Below are 24,021 nucleotides of genomic sequence, written 5' to 3'. Positions count from 1 at the left end.
AGTTCAGTCAGTCAGTCCAGTCAGTCAGCCAGTCCAGTCAGTCAGCCAGTCAGTCAGTGAGCCAGTCAGTCAGTCAGCCGGTCGGTCGGTCGGTCAGTCACTCAGTCAGCCCAGTCAGCCAGCCAGCCCGCCCCGAGGGAGGGAGCGGCCTCCTTCGCGCTGCAGATGGGCGGGCCGCCGCGGCCCCTGCCCTCACCAAAGATGGCCGCCGAGGGCCGGCCGGCAGCGGCGCCGCGCTGCGGCTGAGGCCGTTTCCGCCCGCCAGCGCCCGTCACATGACGGCCGGCGGCTGCCGCTGCCCGGCGCCGGCGGGGCAGAGCGGAGCGGAGCGGAGTGGGGCGGGCGGGTTTGCGGCGCGGCCAGCCGCGCCGCCGTCCTCTCAGCGGTGGCGGCCGGCGGTCTGGCCCTGGGCGCGCTGCGCGGTCCGGGTGGCAGCGAGATGGAGACCCAGGAGGGAGAGGACCGCACCCCGCTGCTGAAGGAGTCCCAGCCCGGCACGGGTGAGAGGAGGAGCGGGGAGGCGTTGCCATGGAGCCGCAGGGCCCGGGCCGGGAGCGTCCCTGAGGGGAGCCGGGCCCTCCCCTGCCGCGGCCGTTGCCCTGTGAGGGTGAGGGCCGGCCCGGGTCCCGCGGCGGCCGGGCCCCTCTCCGCCGCCTCGGGGGCTTCGCTTCCCGCCCCGCGCCGTCAGGCGGCGTTCGATCGTGGGGGACGCGGCGGTGTCGGGGAGGCTTCGGTTAAAGACGGCCCTGAGTCCTGACGGGGATGGCGGGGGGCTCCGTCCTCGGCACGGGGGGGTGTGGGGGGGGGGGGGGAACAGGGGTGCAGCCCTGTCACGGAATTGGGCTGTAAATACCCGCCCTTGGCTTGGTGTCTCGTCAGTGAGGGACGAGTGGGGGTAATTCCAGCTTAAACGGTAATGACGGCTGGGGTCCTGCGGGGTTAGGGCGGGATTTCGCTTTAGGACAGAATTTGAGCAAGACTGATTGCTCGTTCTGGAAGTACGGAGAGGAAGGAAGGTGGAACAAGGCACGAAGATAACTAATTATAGGGGAGGAGGGTCGTTATGGGGTCAGGGCTTAACAACAGAGCCGAGGTGTTTAGGGGGTTGTCTGTGCTGTCTTGTTTCCCAGAATGTACAAACTATGAAGAGTAAAGTAAGATTTTAAGTTTCTTCACTATGCCACCCCAAAATACTCCAACCTGCTTGGGAGACGTGTAGCTGCAGCAAGAGGGGCTGCTAACAAGATGACTTAAAAGTGCCAGAAGGAGAGAAATTTGAGTTCAAGTCTGTTATTAAAGCAATACATTCTTAAGTTTGCACAATGCATCGTGCTCCAGCTGAGGTGGTTCACCTCACCCACAAGGAAAAATACAGCAGCAGAGCAACTTCCTTTAACTGCAGTGCAACTTGCAGCACAGACCTATTTTCTTAACTGCAATTTAAGAATCTCGTTCAATTATAGCTACAGTATTATAAAACATGCCCCTGAAATCAGAATTAACTGTAGATGTAGGACCTAAGACTACCAATCAAGGTAAGACCTTGAATATCATGGTTAGCTGCCTTAAACTTTAGGGGGGTGAATGTCTGTGTCTCTTTGATTATAGCGATCTCCTGAAGAGGTGGGTGACTGAAACGCGTCTGGAATCTTCTCGAATCTTCTGTTCTGTTAGCCTGATCTAATATTCTCAGGTATTGCAAATGCACTTGGTGGAAAGACAGGGAAGCGATAATTTCAGCAGCCATTTGTTTCAGACTGGCAGATATACATGTTTGTTAGATTTTTATGATAAACTATTTATAGTTGAAAAAAATCTGACGTTAGTGAACTTGAGTTCTTGCACATCTGTTTTGTGGAGCTTGCTCTCCAGAGAAGATGTATACCAGTAAGAGGCTTCCAGCGGAAGAGTAATGGATGTTCCAGTTAATCTGCATTTCCAAGCAAGGGTTACATCATCAGCGTGATGCTCAGCCTTCTGTTATTATTGTTTAACCCCAGCAAATACAGGCAGTGGGAAGTTTAAATAGCTTTACCTGTAATTGTATTCATTGTTATAAATTATATGACTATACATTCTCTACTTAAGCCAAATTGCTTTTTAAACAACAGTAAAGGACAACAAAGCTGTTTGAGTAGTTTTTGTGCAGTAAGCACTTCCTGCTCTTGGTGCCTATTGTTTTTAAAGTAAGCAATAAAATTTTGGCTACTCTCCTTCATGTAATTTAAAAATCAGATATGACTTTTTCAAATGCTGCCGAGGCAAGACTGGCAGTTACCGCAGGTCTGGAAGGTGCTTTGCGTATTTGTACAGTAGCCTCACTTATTCTCATTTACTAAATGAACATAGCAAATACAGCCTCTCTGTGTCATTTTGACAACTTGTGCAGCCATAATGAACTTCACATAAAGTTGGTCAGGGTTAGAGACTTCAAAAATGGGAAAGTTCTGCTACTTCTGCTACTATGAAAAATACAGTCTTGCAGGAATGCTCTGTCAGTGCTCCCACTGAAAAAGACAAAATTGCATAGGCGTATTCCTTGTTTCAAGGAAGTTACGGGGAAGGGGAGAGTCTTTAGATAGCTTGTCCACAGGGCATGCTTTTTTGCTGCTTACTGCAGATCACAGAATCCAGTCAAGAGACATACTGCAGTAGCAAATGAAGCTCCAGTCAATCCTGTTGTTCAGATTCACTTGTTGTATTCATCATTTGAATTCTGAATAGTCACAGAAAGATGAGATCACTGTAGACCAGTGTAATATCTGTAGGTGCTGATCCTCAACCCTCCCAGAGTTTCAGACATCCAGGTTATAAAATTTTCAGTTAGCACCATAGTTTCCTCACAGGGGGGGAAACTCCACCCCCTAACTATTTGTAAATTCAGCAGATTCTTCAAGTAGTTTCTCAACAATTTGACATTTCTGCTCATGTTTGTTTAACCGTTCCCAGTTTATAAAGAGTATCTGCAGAGCTGTAAACTGTATTTTGTATAGATACAAAATTTACTGCTACTGGTGATGTGCTGGCCAAGTTACAGCTCAACCCCGATCTGAATCTCCTGGTGCTGATGAAGGATCTCTGCCAAGTGCTGTGTACTACTGTAGAAGAGAATCAATAACTGTGTTACAGTGCAAAGTCTGATACTGGGTTTAAACAGCTGACAGTCAACTTAATGCCACCACACAGGTTGTATGCTGAATCTAAGACTCATTTGCCTTTGTCAACTTCATTGTTGTATGGTGACTGCAGAAGAGGGGTGTACTGGGCAACTGGGAAACTTGCTATTTCACAGTGCCACGGTGGTGTTTGCCGTTCCCCTTTCTGCTAGCTCTCTCTGTTTGGCAGCTGTCAGCAAATGCATATTCTTTTATAAGCAAACTTACAGAAGGAAAACTTGTCCTAGAAAACAGTCTGGAATCTCAATGATTGTTCTTTAACACTACTTTAAGAGTCTCTGTTTTTTTTGCACCGTTTTCATGTATATGACAGGCTTCCCACTAATCTTGGGGTTTTTTTTTAATGTGAAGTTCTACTTTGAATAAATATTACTATATTTTGGTGAGGACTATTGAAACCATGTTTCTAAATCCACTTCCGCGGACCATATGCCACACTTCCACTGCAACCCCCACACTTGTGCAGGTAGCTACCAGTTGTCTAAACCAGAATCACATTTGTTTTGCACATCAGTAGAAAAGTGGGCTTTCCCCCCTGCCCACCCTCAGCCTCTACCCCTATTGAATACACCCCTTAAGACTAGAACAATTGCCTTGTTTACTTGCCTATTTTTTTCTTACCCATAAATTTCTGCGTTTATTAGTAAAAACTGCTTATCAGTTGTTCTTACTTTGTTAGGTTCTGTTAAAACAAAATTTTTTCCTTTACTCTCGTTTCAGTCCCTGCATGCTGCTCAGCTCGCTACAATCTAGCTCTACTGGCCTTTTTTGGGTTCTTCCTCCTGTATGCCTTACGTGTGAACCTAAGCGTTGCTTTGGTGGATATGGTAGAACCTAACATAAGCTTAGCAAAGAATACAACTTCCAATGTGTGTCCAGAGCATTCCTCCACCATAAACGTTCCTCGCAACACAACGGTGAGGTCTCAAACATGTTGTCCTGTAATACGGCATGTAAAAGTGTTTTTAACAGAAGTTTGTGATTGATGACTCATGGTTAGGTGGCAAGAGAACAGGCTGCTTTTTACCAGATGGCCTTTTCAGTGGTTCTTTTAAAGCTATTCTGAAAAATAATAGCCTTAAATGACTAGCTAATTTAGAAGTGCTGTGCTCAAGGTCAGTTTTTTTATGTATATCCATTCTGTGCTCTTCCTTACAAATTGGCTAATCTGACCTCATAGATCTACTATGACTCACTGTTTTATATGCCAGTAATCAATTGTTACTGTTACATCTGCGTCAGAGCTCACATCAGTATCCATATTTGCCTGTTCTTTGTACAGTTTCAATGGCATGAAATTTCATTACAAAATATTTTTCTCCTCACTTCTTTGATCTCTTTCCCAGATCATGATTCTTGTCTTTATATCCTTTATCTCTGACTTCCCTTCCAGTAATCCTTAAAATCACATTTCTTAACTGAACTGTTGGATATGAAAAAATGATTTAAAAAACCAAAACAAAACACCAACTTTGTGAATTTGGACTGGCATAGATCTCATCTTATAATTGAAGTTTATTACTGAGCACTCTTGCTGTCTTCCTGCCTTCATTTTGTTTGCTTCTTTAGAGGTCATTTATTATTTATCACGAGCAAATTATAACTGTGAACTTTATGGGAGGAAGATTCTATCTCATCACTTCTGTGAAATGTATGCTGCTCATTTAGATGATTATAAATTGGGCTTTTGGAAGTGATCCTAAATTTCAAAATCACTTTATTGGGCAACAGCTCATGTCTTCTTGCTGACTTCCTTTATAGCTTCAGGCTCTTTATCTCGATCATCTTTGCTTTTATTATTTTGTCTGCTAAACTCATCTTCCCTCTGTTGTACTTATCCCATTCTTCCACCTACCCTTGTGAGTCCTGTCCTTGGTTGCTCTCTCTTTATATTAAATTTAAGCATCTGCATCTCCATGTTTGCTTTTCTGTCAATAAATTTTCAGCAGGAGAAGCCATTTTCTAGAGCACGATGATGTCCACACTGTGATACAGAAGTGGGATTCACACTCATGCAGACTACGTAGTCTGTACCTTTGTCACCTAACCCAAATTGCTTAGACCCCAGATATGTCTGGACAGGCTGTAAACTCCCTGAATTAGCTTTCAACACAAGTTTGATTGCAGTATAGATGTGTATAGAGGAAGGAGACCATGAAAGATTTGTAATTTAGGTGTAAAGGACTAAGTGATGGATCAAAGTTACATAAAATATGGTCAGAGAAACTGCTATTTTGAACTTACTGTATTTTGGTTTGTTTGGTTTTTTTTTTCCTCCTCTTTTTAGGGGGAAAAGTATTCTTGGGATGCTGATACTCAGGGATGGATCCTTGGTTCTTTTTTCTATGGCTATATCATTACTCAGATTCCAGGAGGATATATCGCAAGCAAAATCGGAGGGAAGTTATTGCTGGGGTTTGGCGTCTTTGGTACCTCTGTATTCACCTTGCTTACTCCCTTAGCTGCAAATTTGGGAGTTGGCTACCTCATAGCTGTCAGAGCCTTGGAAGGACTGGGAGAGGTAATGCTTTTTCCCTGTGTAACTTGAAAATGTATCTGAATAATTTATTAATAAATTGTAGTGATTGGACCCTGTGGGTATCAGTATGCTGGAGTAGTATATGGATTGTTTCATTCTGAGTAGCTTAGTTTTAATTTTTTTTAATAATTAAAAAGTTAGCCCTGTATTTTAGCCTAAGCTTTTCGAATAAGAAAAAGGTTTTATTTCTAAGGACACTTGAGACAAAGCTAAAGTTATCCCTTCTCATTTGTTAGAAACAAGGAGCTCGGAACAGTATTGTTTGTATTCTTGCAGCTTTTCCAGTATATACAGAAACAAAGGCAGGAGAAATTAATTCTGCCTCCTTACTCTCGTGCCTTGTACAGTTTTTAAAGTAGTTTCTTGCTAAACAAGAACCCTAACTACTGCTTTTTAATGAAATATGCTTTGAAACATGCAAAATTAAAGGGAGGTCTGAAATTGTTGCATTTCAACAGAACGAAATGTTGTTTTCTAGGGTGTTACCTTCCCAGCTATGCATTCAATGTGGTCTTCTTGGGCTCCTCCGCTGGAACGCAGCAAGCTCCTTAGTATTTCATATGCAGGTGAGAAATTCCCACGCTGATAATGGGATTATACATTTTTACTGCAGTAACAGGGAGGATTGACTTAAATCAAAGGGATTTATATTCTAAATTTTAATCAGCATTTAATCTGGAAAGAGTAACATTGAATTAAATCTTGCTTTGCATTCATTATCTTCATTTATTCATGGCTTTTGTAACCCTGAGAAAAGGTATTGATCTGCAACTAAGTATAAACTTCAGTCTAACTTTGGTATATGGTGGTGCAAAGAGTTACTGTGAAGCTGATTAATAGAAGATACTGTGAGTAAAGGAGATCTAGTATTAGGAACAAAAAGGCTGGGGCAGAATCACAGGATAGAGATGGTTGGTTGGTTGGTTTTGGTTGTTTTTTTTTTTTTTTTTTTAAAGTGTTTTATGAGGAACTCAAAAGAAGAAAATGTCCAAGGTATTGCTGCAAGAGCTCCTTATCAGACTCCAATACTCCCTGACCAGATTCTCTTAGATATTCTATGTGTGGAAGGTGTGATGTTTGATATCAAATTTACTTGTTTGAAGATATTTGATTTTACACAAGATTTTTGATTTAGCAGAGTGATACAAAATATACTGAATGCACAGTTCAAATGTTAAGTTAACACTTAGCAAAATATAGCAATTGCAGTACACATTTACATTACTGGTCACTAATATGCTCACCGTCATGACGCTGGGAATCCCCAGTTGCCAGGAAGGAATATGTGGGTTGAAGGCAGTGCAAGTCTGTTGTTCTCTTAGAAATTCTGTTGTTAGTTGTTTAGTTTTTATACTTTATGTTGGGCTGAGCCACGTGTTCACTCCCCTGGTGCTGGTCTGGCTAACTCAGGGAGGCAGTCACACTTTTAATGAACTTGGAGAGAAACATTTACACCACCATCTGATCCACTCAACTGACTTAGCTGTTTATCTAAAACAAAGGCCACCCTCTGGTCCCCTTTGTGTTGAGATAAAGTCAGCTTTCTTTGCAAGAGCTGTGGTCAGTCACACCCTGTATTATTCCCTGATCTTCATTGACACATTGCTTTTGCTCATCTCCACTGAGCCTTCATCTGTTTTAGGGGTTTACTGGTCAGTCACATTGCTAAATGCAGTATTAGTGGGGCAGGTGAAAAATGTAGCTTTCTAAATTTACTAGTCAAAATTGATATTATTTCTTTGAGGATGACGAATTTTGAATTCACTTAATGAAGTAATGGTTTGGTTTACTCACTCTTGTTAATATTAATTCTGTTACAGCTTTCTTATTTGACCTGGGCATCATCGAGAGGACAGGGCTGTACTATGTAAACTGTGGCTACAGTTTCTCAAGCAGCTAAGCCAGTCTAGTGGCTCGCTTGTGCCAAGAGGAATGAAGCCTTAATCCTTTCTTCCTCACATTTCCTCACTTCCCTCTTAGCCAAGTGTCTCATTCCTTCCTTTGTGCTATTTCAGGCACTCATCAGACCCTTCCATGAGCCGCTTTAACACACCCAATGCAGCAGAAAGCTTTCCTCTCTTTTTTTAAAATCTGTTATCTGCCTTATTAGTGAATTAAATCTGCTTTAAAAGAATTCTTCATGCGGGAGCCAGCATACAAGTTAAGCAGAGAACACAGGGTTGGGACTGACATCTACTGCATTTAGCAGTTGGGGGCTTTTAAACTGTCCTTTTGTGTCTCCTGAAAGTATATGCTGCTGTACTAGTGAGAAGAGGCTGTGGCCTTGAACAGCCAATTGTTAGCAGTCGTGGATGGATAAGGCATCTTGCGTAAACTTAGCAGAGTGTTTCCTTTTCCCCCCATTTTCATGGCTGGCAGTCATGTGGTCTGTGGTTTATTTAATCATGATCATGTTGATTTTCTAAGAGAACATATGATTGAGGTTATATGTAGTTGTTATTCTGATTTATATTTTGCATGGTGTATGTGGTTTTGTTGTTCGTGGTTGAAACTTTCTGCCTCGAATAAAAATTATTGTTTCCATGAAGGTGGAATCTAAGCAGCCAGCGTATCAACATGATCTAATGTTTTCTGATTTGAGACTGGGTTTGGAGAAGTGATTGTATAACTAACATTAAGAGACAAGGTCTACTATTTATCACCAGTAGAGTTCCAAAGTATGTAAATAATATGGGTTGGGCTTCTAGTTTAGATTTGGGGTGTGTGTGTATGTGTGGAACCTGCCATCCTTGCAAAATGTATATTGAATTATAAACTCAGGAATAGTTCTTTTCTGCTCTTTTGGCTTGTATCTGAACTGGAATGTGCTCATCTTTCCCTTCTTCCTTACCTGATCCTACACCCTGTCGAATTCGGGGACCGTGGGATTTGAACCTGCTGGTTATATGAATGCCTTCTGGCTCTTGTTTCTAGCATTCCTGTTTCTGTGGAGCTAGTAAGAGTTAAGAGAAATGCAAACTGATTATATCAAGTCAGAATATTATCTTGCCCTCAAGTCTTTAATTATACTGTGATGAGCTCTCTCTTGTTTTGCAGCAATGGCAGTTGTCTTATTTGCATTGTTTTGGATGTACTAGAGCCATCACTTTATTGGAGATGAATGTGCCAAGAATGCCTGTCTTGGATAGCTTTTTGCTCGTAATTTTTGATGCTTAGGGCTTTGTGGCTCTGTTTACTTCAAGCTGCTGAAGCAGCTTATTGTGTCTGTGTTTCTTTAAGGGGGAATGACAGCCCTCTAGTGGTGGTGACAAATCTTTTCTGCATGATTTATTACAGAAAAAATAAAATAACTGTGAAATGCCACTAAGTTTAAAGGGTCTATGGGAGATCTAATTATTGTTTTACCACTTTGTTTTTGTTTCTTCCGGTAGGTGCGCAGCTGGGAACTGTTGTCTCTCTGCCACTCTCTGGTTTAATTTGCTATTATATGAACTGGGTTTACGTGTTTTACATATTTGGTAAGTTTTTTTATATTATTAGAAGTGCAATCCATATTCTTTTTGAAAAGCATGGTATATTATAAAACTTATTTTGAGTTTTAAAAATGTGTTTGATGTGTAGGGTTGCTATTTTATTCCTCCTTGGAAATCAGAGATATTTAAAGCTAAGTAGATTCCTGTGTGTGGCTATGTAAGCCTTGCTTTCAGTGAGCAAAGCTGTCTCAGAGTTGGACAAAAGCTGGTACAAGTCCAATGCTCTTAACTCTCCTGCCACTTGGAATCAACAGGCTGAAATTTCTTATCTGAAGTGTGAAATTGAGTTAATAACTTTAATCCCAGGAACAAACTTCTACTCTGAATGAAAGAACATGTGAAAAGTTACTGCTGCTTTAAATGGAAACTGTGTGGAAAATCTCTCTAGCAGTCACAGGAACCCTGAAGGAATGCCCAAAATGCAAGGCATAGCATGTTTACTGTGAGTTATCTTCTAGAAGCTCAAACACAGAAAATATTTTCTAACAGTATGTCATAGATCTAACTGATGCTTTTTATAGGCCTATTTACATGTCTGAGCTGTTTCGTATTCTGCATGGGGAAGGGAGAATTGGAATAAAAGATAAGAGTTATGCTTTTCTCAGCAAAACCACCTCCAATGTTTGTATAAACAAAAAGGGTTCAAAACAAAGAATTGGACAAAGTGAAATAAGTTACAGTCTTATAGTTATATAAAAGTACAGTTGATTTGCACTGACTATTGAGAAGTTCCCTTTTTCAAATGATAGTTCTGGGGTTTGGCTTAAAAAAGAAAAGGAGGATTGGTACATCAGTTAGGCTGTATGTAGGGCTATTCTGTGTATGTGCAGAAAGTATTTTTTGTGATTAAACTTAATGTGAGTTTTTATTTCCTCTGGGTAAGCCATGTCCTTTGTGGCTGTTCCATGTGACTGATAAAAATACAATATGTATGTGTATGCAACTTTCTTGCTGTATGAGGCAATTCCAAGTGGAATTAAAAAAAACCAAAAAAACAAACCCACAAAAAAACACTTTCCTGCTTAGTCCTCTTTATTGTTTATTACCTCTAAATGTGCATTTTTAAGCCACTTCAGGGAACTACTGTTGGTAAGTAGATAGAAAAATAATGTTCATTAAAATTATATTAGAGTATTTGGAAAAAAACTTCTAACTAAATCATCTGAGAGTGTTATTCACTTAATATGATTGCTTATGTTTTTATTTCTATATCTTCACCCATCTTTTCTCAATGATAGGTGCACTTGGCGTATTATGGTTCTTCTTCTGGATGTGGTTGGTTAGTGATACACCAGAAACTCACAGGAGCATTTCACATGCTGAAAGAGAATATATACTGTCTTCTCTAAAAGATCAGGTACAGCACTTTAATAAAGTCATACTTACTTAAGTAAGAACATAAACCACAAATATTGTCGTTAGCATCATGCTCTGCTGATGTCTAGAAAAACATCCTTAATCTAAGATAGAGGCAGAATTAAAAATATAATGCAGTTGTATAAGTGAGAAACAATCAGTAATCAAACAAAGCATTTATAATAATGCCTTTTGTCACAGATGTTATTGCGGTGCTTTTTAAATAAAAAGCTCAAGTCTATCACTTCTCTTTAAACTAGATCCAGACCTGTATAATGTCTTTAAGCTTTGCAATACAACATTTTACAACTTTTTTTTCAATGTGTCTTCTAGAGTAAGAAAGAGATTACTGTTTGCGGAGAAAACATTTTGAAAATGCTAATGAGACAGTTCCTAAAGTGTGCATAAGAGTTTATTCCTGTGACTGGGGATATGTGTTTGTAACCTGTGAAGCTGGCTGAGGGACCAAAGTTAGTATCTAGGATTGAGTAGGAAAGATTCAGCTGAACAAACATGTGATGGGTGACTTTAAATATTTAATCATTTATAGTAAAAGCAGGAGGCAACACATCTCAACAAGGGAAGGCATACTTTTTGAAATTTTGATTACAAAATGTAATAGTAATTGGTTTACTTTGCAATAGTAAACAACAGAGCAGTAACATGCATTAGTATTCCTTCAGTGAGAACTGAACACAGTAATTCATTCATTGCTGATGACTTGCATGTATCGACTGAGACTCATTTTGTGCCCATCAGAATGAATGATCAGCATAGATTCGGGTAGGATCAAAACATTTTATTTAGTAAATGTTCATATCAATGTCCTGATCACTCTTTCTCTTCCTTTTTTCTCTGCCTCATGCTTGCTAGCTTTCTACACAGAAATCTGTTCCCTGGAGACCTATACTGGAGTCCCTTCCACTCTGGGCTATCGTTGTGGCTCACTTCTCTTATAACTGGACTTTCTATACGCTTCTTACGCTCTTGCCCACATACATGAAGGAGATCCTGCGGTTTGATGCACAGGAGGTGAGATAAATAAAAATATAGTCACTTTCTTCTGAACTAAAGAAATGAAATAACAGAGATCTTCCCTGCTGTTTAGAGTAGAGGAATCTGCTTAAGAACCTTGGAATGTAATGATTGGACAAATGGCATTTCTGAAAGTATTTTAAGGGGGGTGGGGAGCTTCAGTCTACTTGGATCCCTTTCCGAATTGTCAATTTTTTTTGCTTTCCTCAATGAGCAGCAGAGGTAAAATACCTTTTTTTAGCAAGGTAAGTAGGATGAAACAAAACCATAGACTTGAAAAGCACTATATCTGGACCTTAAGGAAATTTTTAAAAATTTAATTATTTATCAGGGAAAAATTAGGGGGGGTGGGGGAGGTGGAACATTCTTATTGATAGGAATTACTTGACTGTACTGATCTTTCTTTAATGAGAAGGTTCTGTTGATAGCATAGTTTACCTGGAGAAGCTGGTACAGCCCAAGTAAAAAGGTGCTCAGAAATTTCAAGAAGTTTGGCATAGCCTTTTCCTGATTTAACATATGAGACTGGTTTAGAGCAAACTGAAGATGTATGCCATGCAAGAAAAAGGTGATGCTAGAAATCTTGGGAGGACAAGATGTGGAATCTCAGTGTTAGCAGAGAAGGTTGCAGCAGGGCAAGCTGCAAAATGGCTGGAAAAAATAGCTGAAGTTGCTGGTTGGGTTTCTTATTATGCGTCTTGAGGGAATACCTACGTAAACATCTATGAAAGTCATTTGCTACCACAGCCCTCAATTGCATGTGTTTTGTAAAACACTGTTGCATTAAAGACTAACAGGTTCTGCTGTGAAGTGGTTTCTTATGTCTCTGAGTTATGTTTCTTCTTTTTAGAGTGCTCAGAGTACTGACTGTTGTGAACATTTAAAAAAAGAACAACCAACAAGCCTGCAAAGTAGTTTTGGACTAACTTTGTTGCCAGGCATTTAGATGGAAATTGCATTACTGTTTAAAATATTATACAGTTGCTACTGTATAGTCTACCAGTTTCCATCCTATATTAAAGGGATTGGTTAAAAATAATGCTGTGTCTTTGAACAGTGCTTCAAAAGAAGTTGTTTTTTTATTACTGAGACTATCTTCTATTTTTAAAAATTTTACTTACTGCTTTTGAAGGCCGAGCATTGAAACCCAACAGGCAGCATGTTTGAGTGCTGATAGAGTGGATTTCGGGTGGGGATGTGTTTCCAGTCTCATTTCAAATTAAATTTCCTAGGGAAGCTTTCACTGCTTTGACAAATATACATTTTATAATAGTGTATAAACATTAGAGTATTTCTATCCAATAGCTATCCAAATACCTCTTTTTCATCACAGATTAAGTCAAATTATAGCTCTGTTATCAGTAATTACCCATAATTGTATGGAAAGGCTGTGAACTTACGCAGTTTAGTAGTACCTTTTGCTTCCCCTCATCAGAAAAACATGCAGAATCAGGCAGAAGTCTCTAAACAGCTTATGTTTAAAGTAATGGGAATTAACAAGTTACTTCAGTGTAAGTAATGTCAGGTCCTGAATAATATCTTTGTTTTGGGATCATAGGATGTCCAGCCTGGATCTGATGAAGGTCCTAGTTCTGTATCTTGTCTCTGATTACAGCCAGCATCAGATGTTTCAGCAGATAGATACGGGATAATGTAATGTTGAAGAGTTATAGTAGTACAAAACCCTGAGATTCCATGTTTCTTTCAAAATTCTGAATAATACTTACATCTTCCACTTACTTTAGTAACTCACACAATAGTCTGCCCTACTTGAAATTGGTGTTTCTGGAAACTTGCATGATCAGGTTAATGTCCACAAGATACCTTCATGTATAGTTTTCTTTTTCCTGAACCCATTTTCTGATTTAAATCTTTAAGTTTTTGGTCTGGCTGCATTGATAGTTATGGATTAAGTCTTGCAATGGAGAGTTTATACATTGGTAACTTTAAAATGCTTTGCTTTTTCTATGCCTAGGTTTCTTTCTTATGGTAATACCAACAATAGTTATGTGGACGGATTGTTTTGATGCCTCTGGTTCAGTCTCTGTTAATGCTCTAGCACAAGTGATTTTTTCAGCATACTGAATTGTCATTTCAGTGTTTTAACTGTTGGGTTTTTTTAATCTCCTTAACAGAACGGTTTTTTGTCTGCCCTACCTTATTTTGGCTGCTGGTTATGTATAATCCTGTCTGGGCAAATTGCTGATTATTTACGGGAAAAACAGAACTTGTCCACTGTTTGTGTTCGCAAATGTTTTACCCTAATAGGTAGGTACAAGTATCATCTCTGTTTGGAACATACCATAATATCCATCTGGGAAAAATGAAAGGTTTGGGAGAGTCGTGTGACATTCTGCTGTGAGATTAGGCAGGATTGTGCATGGCTTGAGAGGAGCAGCTGTATTTGTACATTAATTTGTGAAGAGTCAATCCTATCTTTTTCCCTAAAATAGTATGCCCATTGAGTAAGAGACTGATAAGAGATTGCTGCAAGCTTTGTTTAGGTCAAGATACATAATTCTTATAAGCAAACTGATTAAATAACTAGTCAGGCAGATTCACCATTAAAGTGGAGATAATAGCTTGGCAGAATGATACCTTGTGAGTGGCTTTCTTACATTGGGACGGGATATTGTTCTGCATGAGCCTATTCCCAGCCCTGCGTTGTTCAGTGTTTTGTTTATTTAAGTAACTGAATAGGAATACACTTGCAAAATTTACAGTTGCTACCAGGGTAGGAAGACCAAATAGAATCCAAAATGCTCTTGACTAGTTGGGAGGTGATCTGAAATCAGCAAGAGATCAACAAGAGCAGGTTTTTAATGAATACAGGTAAAGGCTGTATTAAGGAAGGAGAATTTGATTGTTGATTAAAAGAGGGGGCAGGGGAAAGAAGGGGGAAAAAAAAAGGTTAGGCACAGGATCCACAGAAGTTGCAGCCTGCTTGATGTATGCCCATCCTTGCTGCCTTCTCAGTTCTGCTGATTCAATTGCTTTCTTTAAACCAGCTCTTATAATAGACTCTCAAGCATTTTTTTATTTTAAGCCTACACCATTTTGGTGATCTAGTTGACTGCAGGGCCTCACACCCAAGTATGTACAACTGAGGGGGAAACATGCTGTTGTCTTAGGAGAAGCAGGACTGTTAGGTTGGCTTCATCAACAAAAAAGAATGTACTTGGAGCTGTTTACAGACATCATGATGGGGTCATGTAAATGGGCTCTGGTACTGGGAAATGGGTACCAAAGTTGACTGCAGACAGGAAGCAGCATGCACTGGCTCATGATGTCTTGCTAAGCTGTTTCCAGGACCTGATGTAGCATCTCTAAAGCTAGCCTGGGTTCTCTAAATGGTACAGCAGGCTCCAGTATAGATACACCAGTCATTCAGGTCTTGTAAATGTGAAATAAAACTCATTCTAGAAGGTGCCTGCAGGAGAAATAGGCATATATATATATGTATATATATACACACACACACGTATGTATGTATTTGTACGAACCCTTCCAACTGTACTTTACTATGATCTGCAGAAGTCAGTGTTTGTTCCTGAAACCTGGAGAGTTACATGGGGATAATTTCTTTGCAGTGCACTGTTTACCTACCAGTGTCAGTGTGGCTTCTATTATTTTTATAACAATAAATAAAATTAATTTTTGAAGTCACTTTTAGTATCTGTTGATTTTCGTTAAGTTTTTTTATCTAGTTGAAGTTTGTTCTTTGAAGCTAGAGTGGGATTTTTCTGGTCTGGTTACTGTTTCCAGCACAGGTTTGCAACCCATCTGTTCTTCCTTACAGGCCCACTGTAATGCATGTAGTGCAGTGCTGGATTCTGTACACTAGGGGGTGGTGGAAGCTGTATGGAAAATCTATACTCAGCACAGGGCCTCTTAATGTTCCTTATGTTAAAAGTCCATTGATTCTAAGATTTTTTTGTCTTAAAGGAATGATTGGACCTGCAGTGTTCTTAGTAGCAGCTGGATTCATAGGCTGCAATTATGCACTGGCTGTTGCATTTGTGACCATATCAACAACACTAGGAGGATTTTGTACATCTGGCTACAGCATCAACCATCTGGACATAGCACCTTCGTAAGTATTGCTGAAGCTATTGTTAGTGCACATGATACATTTATGACCGCTTTGTTTTTTTTGTATTGCTGGGGTGCCTGAGAGATTTAGCTATGGATCATGTGCTGTACAGACCTGGAATGCAAACGCTGACAGTGACTCAGGTTTACAGTTTTAAGCATTGTATTTGCAAAAAGTTCAAGTTTTGCAGATTATACAAACAACAGTTTAGAATAATTCCATTTTTGATCCTGCAGTAATAAATAATCTAATTCCTGTGATTATATTTACTAGGTTTTTGTCCTAATTGATTCATGGTCAATTCATGATGCAGTCTGGGGTATTGTGGGGCCATTATACAACTTCTGTTTCAAGCTTAGCTTTGCAGAACTACAACAGTTAGTTTCCTAAAAATGTAAAACATTGGCTTGGAGTTGGAGTTATTTATTTTATGTCTATGTCTCTGTGTTTAAAAATACAAAACATAAGCATTGATGTCCAAAGACATTACTACTGTAAGTTTCTTAATGGCAGGACTTGGATATCTGTGCAGTTTTGATTTGCCTCCTTTTCTTTGTGCATCACAAATTAGTCTTTGTGTCATTGTTGTAAAATTCCCCTGCACAGGACCTTTTCTTCGCTCAGTGCACAGGGTAGATCCTGCTCTAGAAATGGCTGAGTGTTGTATAGAGAGGGAGACTGGCATTCTTTCCTAAACCCTCTACCTCATAGCTGTAGTAGCTGCAGAGAACATAATGGCTAAGGCAGGGCATTACAGGAGAAAAGAAGGGTCATGTTTAAGGTAGCTGAACATTGCTCTTGGCAATTCAGTCCTTTCAGTGCTCTGTCACAGAGTTTGCATGTGGTAAGTCAGTTGGATCAGACTCTAGTGTGACCATCTGTGAGGACCATGTTCATACCTTCTGGCTTGAGGAATCTGGACTTCTAAGAGTTCTGTAGTTATGAAGAGTGATGGGAACTTCTTGAGGCTGGTTCAGACTGCCATAATATGTAAAGAGAGTCTGCAGCAGCTGGAGTCCAAACTTAAAACATCTCAGCTGAGAAGCTAATGTTGGATCCAGTGAGATTAATTGAGGCCTAGCCGATTTATTGCTTGTTTTCGTATGCCTCTTCGAACTATTAAGTTCTGCTTTGCAAAAATGGTATTACTCAGAGTGCAGACAGAAGTCAGTGGAACTGTGCTTTGAATAAATGAACAATGCTGTTAAATACTCTTAAAATGAGATCCTGAGGATCTCAAATCTAGCATCCAGTAGGCACATACATTCTTGGCCTATGTTTTCATTTCACATTGTCATCTCCATCTCTCAAGAGTGTTGTGAAAATAAACTAGTATCATGAACAGTTCTGCTGGAAAGTGTATGGAATGATTAAAATTCTACTTGCAACAGCTGAATAGTAGAGAGAAGGTAAGGCTTGGGTCCATGCATTGAGCAAGTGAAGTGAAACAAAATATTAAATGGTGCTCATTAAGTGAGTACAATTCATCCTGTCCACTGAGTGCAACAGAGCTGTCACAGGAAGAAGGAAATCACACAACTGCAGCGTGTGCCTCCATGAGGCATATGGAAAAGGAACTTCTGTATGCAGGTGACGGCTGAGGTTTCCAGAGCTAGGATGTTGTGTGTGTTGAGAGATAATTCACTTTGCATTTCTAATGTGTTTATTTCAAGGGTGAATTTCTATATGACAGTATACAGAGTATTTTAGGTGTTGAAAAAAATCATGTGGCATGACGCTGATACATGTTAGCAGGCTTAATTAGACTCACCATGTGAACTGCTGCTGATCCCTCTGACCAAATCCCACTCTATTCTTCCTACCATCAACAAAGTCCTGCTTTTATTCCCACTGTGTTTAAACCATACAAGTTTCTCTAGCCCTTCTTTCCTATCAGGCTGAAGGGAGCATACTGATTATGAGTGCAGGAGGGGCAGGTGCCTTGCTGATAGTTCAGGAACTTTGGCCCGGCATTGCCCCTCAAGACAAATGGCTGTATGTACAGGAAAACTTCCCTGGATGGGAACATGGTCAGGGTGGATGCTGTTTTACTGATATCAGCCATTCTCTAAATGGAGACAGAGAAGGAAAAGGGCATGTCCTTGTAACAAAGGTCTTAAAAAAATAATTTCTTCAAATACAGAAACATCTAAGATGAGAGGGAAAAGAAGCCTTTTTTCCCCCCTTTTTGTGACTGTCTGAACTTCGTTGGATGAAATGGCCAAGGCAGACAATTGTGGAAATCTGAAAATGGGGTCTGCATAAAACTGTGAAGGAAACCTCTGTTAAGAGTTTACCCAGAGCTCAATTTTTTTTTTAATTTACTGAAAGATATTAGAATAACCAGAAGTGATTCAAAGCAGTTTCAAAATGCACTTACATGCCCATTTTAATTGGTTAAAAGTATGCCGACTAGAATAGCAAAGTGTCCCTTGTTGCTACTAAAACTTGCATTATACCAAAGAAATAATTATTATATTCACAGGAAAAAGTGAATGAAAATACTGATACTGAGAGAAAAACAATATTTGCTATGTGGTTTTGGTTTCTAACATGTATTTATTATGCCATCAGTGTATTGAATTGGGGGGGGTTGGGGACGGGAGGGAGACAAGATTGTTCTTGTGGGGAAAATGTGTTCTATTCTAGCTCTTTAAATCTACTTCAATATGTTGCCATGATTGCAATTTTTAGTATTGCTGTTACCATGAGCCCTCGTAATATTCCTATGGCTCTGTTATACACTAAACACTTCACATACCTTTTTTTTTTTTCTCTTGATTTTACTACTTAACTGCTCTGCAAGTTGATTTCTATTTGGTTATCCCCACTATGCCATAAGAACCTGACCAACAGCTTACTATTAGTCTTGCTCTACAGACACATCACTTTTTGCTTTCCCGTTTCATATGGGAGTCTCCGCTGTGCTGAGGGAGTGGCATAGCAGTTATCTGCATCAAACAGCGAGCGTTATCAAGAATGCAACCTATGTCAGAAACACTGGGCATAACCAGAAGCATTTAGCCGGCAATTGATTGCCAAAGATCTTTGGTGACCAGGGAGACTATTAAACTATGTTTTGTTTTGAAAGTGTGTGTTAGCAGTATTGTAGTGCTTAAATATTTTGAAGACAAAATGCGTTTGTTTCTACTTAAAGGCTTTAAATGGAGTTTTGCTATGTGTGCTTATCTGCCTAAGGGAAACTTTTACACTTTCACATTCAGCTTCATAAAAGCTTATTAATTCTTAAACACTTTCTGAGATAAGAAGACTACATGCTATATTTGTAAGAAATAAGGATTGTTTTAATTAAGGCATTGGAGCTCAGTCTAGAATATATTGCCATGCTTTAAGCTGACGTATTGACTTTCAAGAAAAAATCAACTAGTAGCCTAGATAATTGATTCTCTTTCTCAAGAAGAAACACGTTTCTTGAATATTGTTGGACTGGATACACATATCACAACCTTTTGTAACAATGCTGTATGGTTGAATTCTCCTGTTTCAGTAAATAAAATGTCAAAGCTATGCATCTCTCTTTAGAGATTAAATTATATTTCTGCTATGTTAAAATTGGTGAGGACATAATTTCACTCTGCTAAACAGCCTAAAATGATCACTGGGAGATAACTCTTTTCTCCTGTGGTAAACTGTGACTATTAGTATTTTGCATAATTCTTCAGCCAGCAAATCCACCTTGAAAATCTGGACTGTGGGGATCCGTGCTCTGGTGGTTGGAAGGTTGAGCTGTGCTGTAGAATGTCTAGCTCTTTTTTCTTTTCAGTGTCTCTCACAAGTCTGCACTTGTGGTATGATCTTTTGGTATTGCAACACTCCTATGAGAGAGATCTTTAATTGCCTAGAGATGAGGTGCTGAGACTCAGATATTAAGCAAGTTACTGGCTTTTCCCAGCAAGTTTTTATGGCCATCTGTGCACATGCATGCACCTGTGTGTGATAGAGCAACACGTTCATGGAGCAGGAAGCCTCAGAATGGAGCTGCAGGAATGGCAACCAGCAGAACTGGTTAAGTCAGATCCATTTCCCATTGGCTTTGACCTTGAAGGGAAGGACTGCCGCAGTGCTCTGAACTCAGGTCTTTGGAACATACGCTCTATAGTGTAAGCGGGGCTATCTGTCCGAACTGGTGATATTGCCTTCTTGGCAGGCACTTTTTAGTAATGATGCCTGAACCAACTCTTACTGTTGCCAAACAGCACTCTGTCGTACTCCTTGTTGTCTTTCCACTTCAAGGCATGCAGTGTTTCTTTTCTAACTTCTCCGATGGATCCATTCCAGACAGTTTGGTTGTGACTTCGCAAAGGGGATGTGGGTTTCGATTATGGATCCCTGAGCAAAGCCATGAGTAATTTATGTTACCTAAACTAATCTCTGGAAAATAGAGACATATAGAATCATTTAGGTTGGAAAGAACCTTTAAGAACATCAAGTCCAACTGTTAACCGAACACTGCCAAGTCCACCACTACACCATGTCCCTAAAAATGTATGTACAAACTTGTCAGTGAGTTGTTACTAGAATGAAAACAAGCCATTCTCACTGGAATATTTCTGTTTTAATTTGTCTGTGTGATCAAGATGAGGCCTATGTGATCAGGTTAGGCAAAATTGTCTCCATGACTGATAAGCAGGATAAGTTAATAAGCAGCGTGAACAATTGCTCTTGCAGGTATGCTGGAATTCTCCTTGGGATCACAAATTCTTTTGCTACTATCCCAGGAATGGTGGGGCCAGTTATTGCAAAGAACCTCACTCATAATGTAAGTCTGCTTACCATTTTTTTCAGTTGTTATATTTTTATCTCCATTGAATGGAAATTTTGTCTTCTCAAGTCTGCAGTCATTAAATGAAATCTGGGTTATGCAAGTAAGTTGCACTGTTCCGTTGCTGTGAGTGACTTAATTCCTAGCCTTTATTCTTCGGATTCTGATCAGGAAAATAGAGGTAAAATCAAAGGCCTGTGTAGGACTTTAAAATTTTAGTGACTCACCCCTTATGTTCTCTAGGAATAAAATGAAAGTGTTTTTATCACAGTAAAACTCTGCTAAAATGCCAACTAAATGAGACAGTTGTGGTATTATTTTAGCAAATTAATACAAGTTCTTATTTGTTTTTTTTTTAAATCAGTCTCATGTGAGGTGTTGAGTTATAAGGTCAGCATTTGTCAGATGAGTGAGAAACTAGATTGAAATGTGTGGGTTTTATAATGCATCCCTCTGTATGTATGTTACCGGATTAGGACATTGTAAGCTGTGCTAGTTTCACAAGACACCTAACTTGAACAGTGTTAGATTTGTCTTCCAAGATGGTTTAGTCAAAGGGTGATTTGGAATAGAAGAAGGGAGCAAGGAGTTGTTTGATTTTTGGTTTGTTTTGGAGGGTTTTTTTGAATCAACTATATGAATTATTCTAAAATCTTTTAAGAAAGGAAGATGGGAGGAGTAAGTTTATTGATACAGTTGAATTTTTGGAGTTGGTGATCATTCCAGTGATTTCCTTAAAAATAATATGGAAATATTAATTAATACATAAATCCAAACAAAAGAATTCTTCCAGACATCTTAACAAGTGGGGGTTTTCTTTTTGTTTGGTTTAGGGTTTTTTTTTCCCCCCATACTAATGCACTGTTCTGGTATAATTCTGTTTCTGTAGTAAAACCGTTTACAGGTTTGTTACAGTAGTCATCTGGAAGTAAAAAAAAAAAAAAAAAAAAAAGGAAAAAAGCTTTACGCCCAGATATTACTTCTTCATTTGAAAAGACAAGAAGAAGAAAAAACCCAAAACCAAACAAACCCCAGCTCTTTGCTACCCATGTCTTAAGGCCTTTCTTAAATACCAGAGTTTAGAGGATTCCTCTTGAAATCTGAGTAAAGATAGCTACCTTGTTTGGGCTAAAATGCTTATAATTCTAGAATATCCACATAGTTGTCATTAAGAATAGCTTACTGCGTAGTGCAGAGCACTTCAGCTCTTGGATCACCTGACTTGAAAGCAAGGTAGCGTTCCCCCTTACAGTAACATTCTCTGTGAGTTTGCGTAGCCTTTGTGCAAATGTGAATTTTGATATGAAAGTTCTGCATCTCGGATGATAAACTGATCCAGATAGTCTAATGCAATTCTTATAGGACTATCTGTGTAAGCTGTATTATTAACTGAAGTTGACTATACTGGTGATTTGATCTTTTATGTTTATAATGCTTTTATATTGGTATGAAATCATGCTGAATAGCATTTACATTTAAATAGGCAAGGTATGTAGTGTTGGTTTTAAAATTACTTTTTTCTTGAGTGTGGAGCTGCAAATTGACTGCATTTTTTTTCCCCCCTTTTGACAGAATACTGTGGGAGAATGGCAGACTGTTTTCTATATTGCTGCTTCTATTAATCTGTTTGGAGCAATTTTCTTTGCATTATTTGCAAGTGGAGAAGTTCAGGACTGGGCAGTCAGTGGATATCACCTGCATAGAAACTGAAGGAGATGTTGAAATACCAAAGCTGTGCTGAATCCCAATGTGCTAGAATTATGTGACCGGAAAAGTGCCTTCCCTACTGATGCCTAGGAGTCTTCAGAGCTTTTCAGTTAAACAATTTTATCTGTGTATCTTTTGTACTGAAAATCATTTGACAGCATATGTGTGCTATTTCCTAACAAGAAACTACTTGGATTAAATATAACAGTTTCATGCTAGGACTTGATATCAAATATATGATCAGAGACAACATTTTAAATCGGTGTGCTAGGCTCCAATTCTTTCCAGTTTTTAATTAATATTTTCTGAATTAACTTGTAGGCAGATGTTTGTTGATACTGAAATGAGAGGAAAAAGCAAAGTGATTATGTAGCACTGTAAGGAGGAATGGCATGCAAAGAATTGTACCCAAAAAAGTGTTTTGACTTCCATGATGAGATTGATAGGTTTTTTGCTGTTTAAAAGTCTAGAAGAGCTCTAGTTTTCTACAATCTTTTATAATGCTTTTATTTTGTCAGTGTTTTAATTGATGTCTAAGAAATGCACACATGATTTTATTCTATTTTACGCACAAGTACAAAATATATAAACATTCCCTGTTTCATGAATACAGCTTCACAAGTGATACAGAGCAATGAGGAAGTAAAATGTACCATTGTGACTGACAGAATAAGCCATGTGTTACTGTTCTCTGTGGTGCAGGTTTTTTTACATAGGCCTCATTTTTATTCATCTGTGCAAAGAAGAAGCAGTGCAACTCTGTGGTTTAAGTCTAGGCAGTGTGCAAGAGTGAACTAGAAATAGAGTATCTGCGTGCTTACCTTAAAATAACTTCCAGTCTGGCAGTTCATTTTTTGTTTCCTTAAATCAATGCAGTGGAATTCTTTCCTCTTGCATGTGGATATATTTGTCCACTTGTCCGTGTAAATGCAATAAAATAAGGCCAGTGTAGGGAATAATGAGGAAAATCAGTTCTCTTCTCTAACAGCCTTGTTTGTTAGTCACATAAAAGTAGAGGAAAAAAGAATTAGTGCAATCATAACCTGATGCTGTTAGTCTCCTGTCAACATAGAATTTCACACTCAAGAGCATCCTTTGCACAACATGCAATTAAATGCCACACAGTAGGATTAAATGAAGTCTATGAAAACAGTGGCCTTGTTAAGAACAAATGGCTGAATAATCTTGTAGTCACAAAGCAAAGGAAAATTCCTGTGCCAAAGATTCCTGGATTGGAGCAATTAGGTAAAAAAGAAAAATCACTGGGCTCTGGGTTTTTCATTTACCACCAATCCAAAAGAAAAGCCCAGTACTAAAGCTGCTCCAGTGGAGCCTACCTTCCTTCATTTCTAGGAAATGGCATCTGCCTCTTCTTTTTAGCTTTAAGAGCCATTTTGTTTTGACCTTCCTTGAAGTGTCATGTTCTCTGATGGTAGAACTGTGTTTAAATCTGTGTTTGTGTCTGCAGCATTTCCACAATAAATGGTGTGAAGTTCAGATGAAATTAGTAGCTGTTCAGTGGGACTATGTTAAAGCTATATTGTGTCTTCAGTGTTTCCACAATAAATAGAATGAATACTTACATGTGCATCTGTTGTTGAAAATTACTATCTCCCTGAAGTTAGAACACCATTCTGAAAGTATGCTGAACAAGATCGGTAAGTGGATTAAGGGATGGTTAATATTTTCCTGGAGAATTACCTGCTTCGGAAGTTTCTTGTCTAGCTTTACAGGTGAGTACTATCTTCCACCTGACACTGCATGAAAAGAAAGAATTTCACTTTGTATTTACAGAAATTTGTACTCTTTCAGCAGCCTTGGTTAAAAAGGAGGGAAAA

The 24,021-nt window shown here is 39.3% G+C and overlaps 1 protein-coding gene across 3 annotated transcripts; it reads left to right on the top strand.

Annotated features, from left to right (window-relative positions):
* Window positions 1-219: 219 nt before the first annotated feature.
* SLC17A5 (solute carrier family 17 member 5) lies at window positions 220-23,765 on the top strand. Of its 3 annotated transcripts, none has more exons than XM_069804675.1 (11): window positions 220-500; window positions 3,897-4,093; window positions 5,464-5,697; window positions 6,194-6,281; window positions 9,108-9,194; window positions 10,448-10,566; window positions 11,439-11,597; window positions 13,736-13,868; window positions 15,546-15,693; window positions 20,383-20,473; window positions 22,049-23,765. In XM_069804675.1, exons 1-11 carry the CDS (start codon window positions 440-442, stop codon window positions 22,184-22,186), a joined length of 1,455 nt encoding a protein of 484 aa, XP_069660776.1. In that variant the 5' UTR covers window positions 220-439; the 3' UTR covers window positions 22,187-23,765. The 3 variants fall into 3 exon arrangements, with proteins under 3 accessions (XP_069660776.1, XP_069660778.1, XP_069660777.1); XM_069804677.1 differs by lacking the exon at window positions 220-500 and adding an exon at window positions 1,671-1,693; XM_069804676.1 differs by lacking the exon at window positions 220-500 and adding an exon at window positions 3,544-3,642.
* Window positions 23,766-24,021: the final 256 nt, after the last annotated feature.

Source organism: Haliaeetus albicilla, chromosome 17 (assembly GCF_947461875.1).
Source record: "Haliaeetus albicilla chromosome 17, bHalAlb1.1, whole genome shotgun sequence".
In the NCBI taxonomy this organism is placed as follows: domain Eukaryota; kingdom Metazoa; phylum Chordata; class Aves; order Accipitriformes; family Accipitridae; genus Haliaeetus; species Haliaeetus albicilla.
The sequence above is the reverse complement of the archived record's forward strand: the minus strand, read 5'-3'. Positions and strand labels throughout refer to the sequence as shown.

Bases quoted from the DNA above. Each gene is read 5' to 3' on its own strand.
- SLC17A5 (XM_069804675.1), top strand. From the start codon at position 440: ATGGAGACCCAGGAGGGAGAGGACCGCACCCCGCTGCTGAAGGAGTCC. The intron at 6,282-9,107 runs GTGAGAAATTCC...TTCTTCCGGTAG, and splicing joins CCTTAGTATTTCATATGCAG to GTGCGCAGCTGGGAACTGTT. The intron at 11,598-13,735 runs GTGAGATAAATA...TCTCCTTAACAG, and splicing joins TGCGGTTTGATGCACAGGAG to AACGGTTTTTTGTCTGCCCT.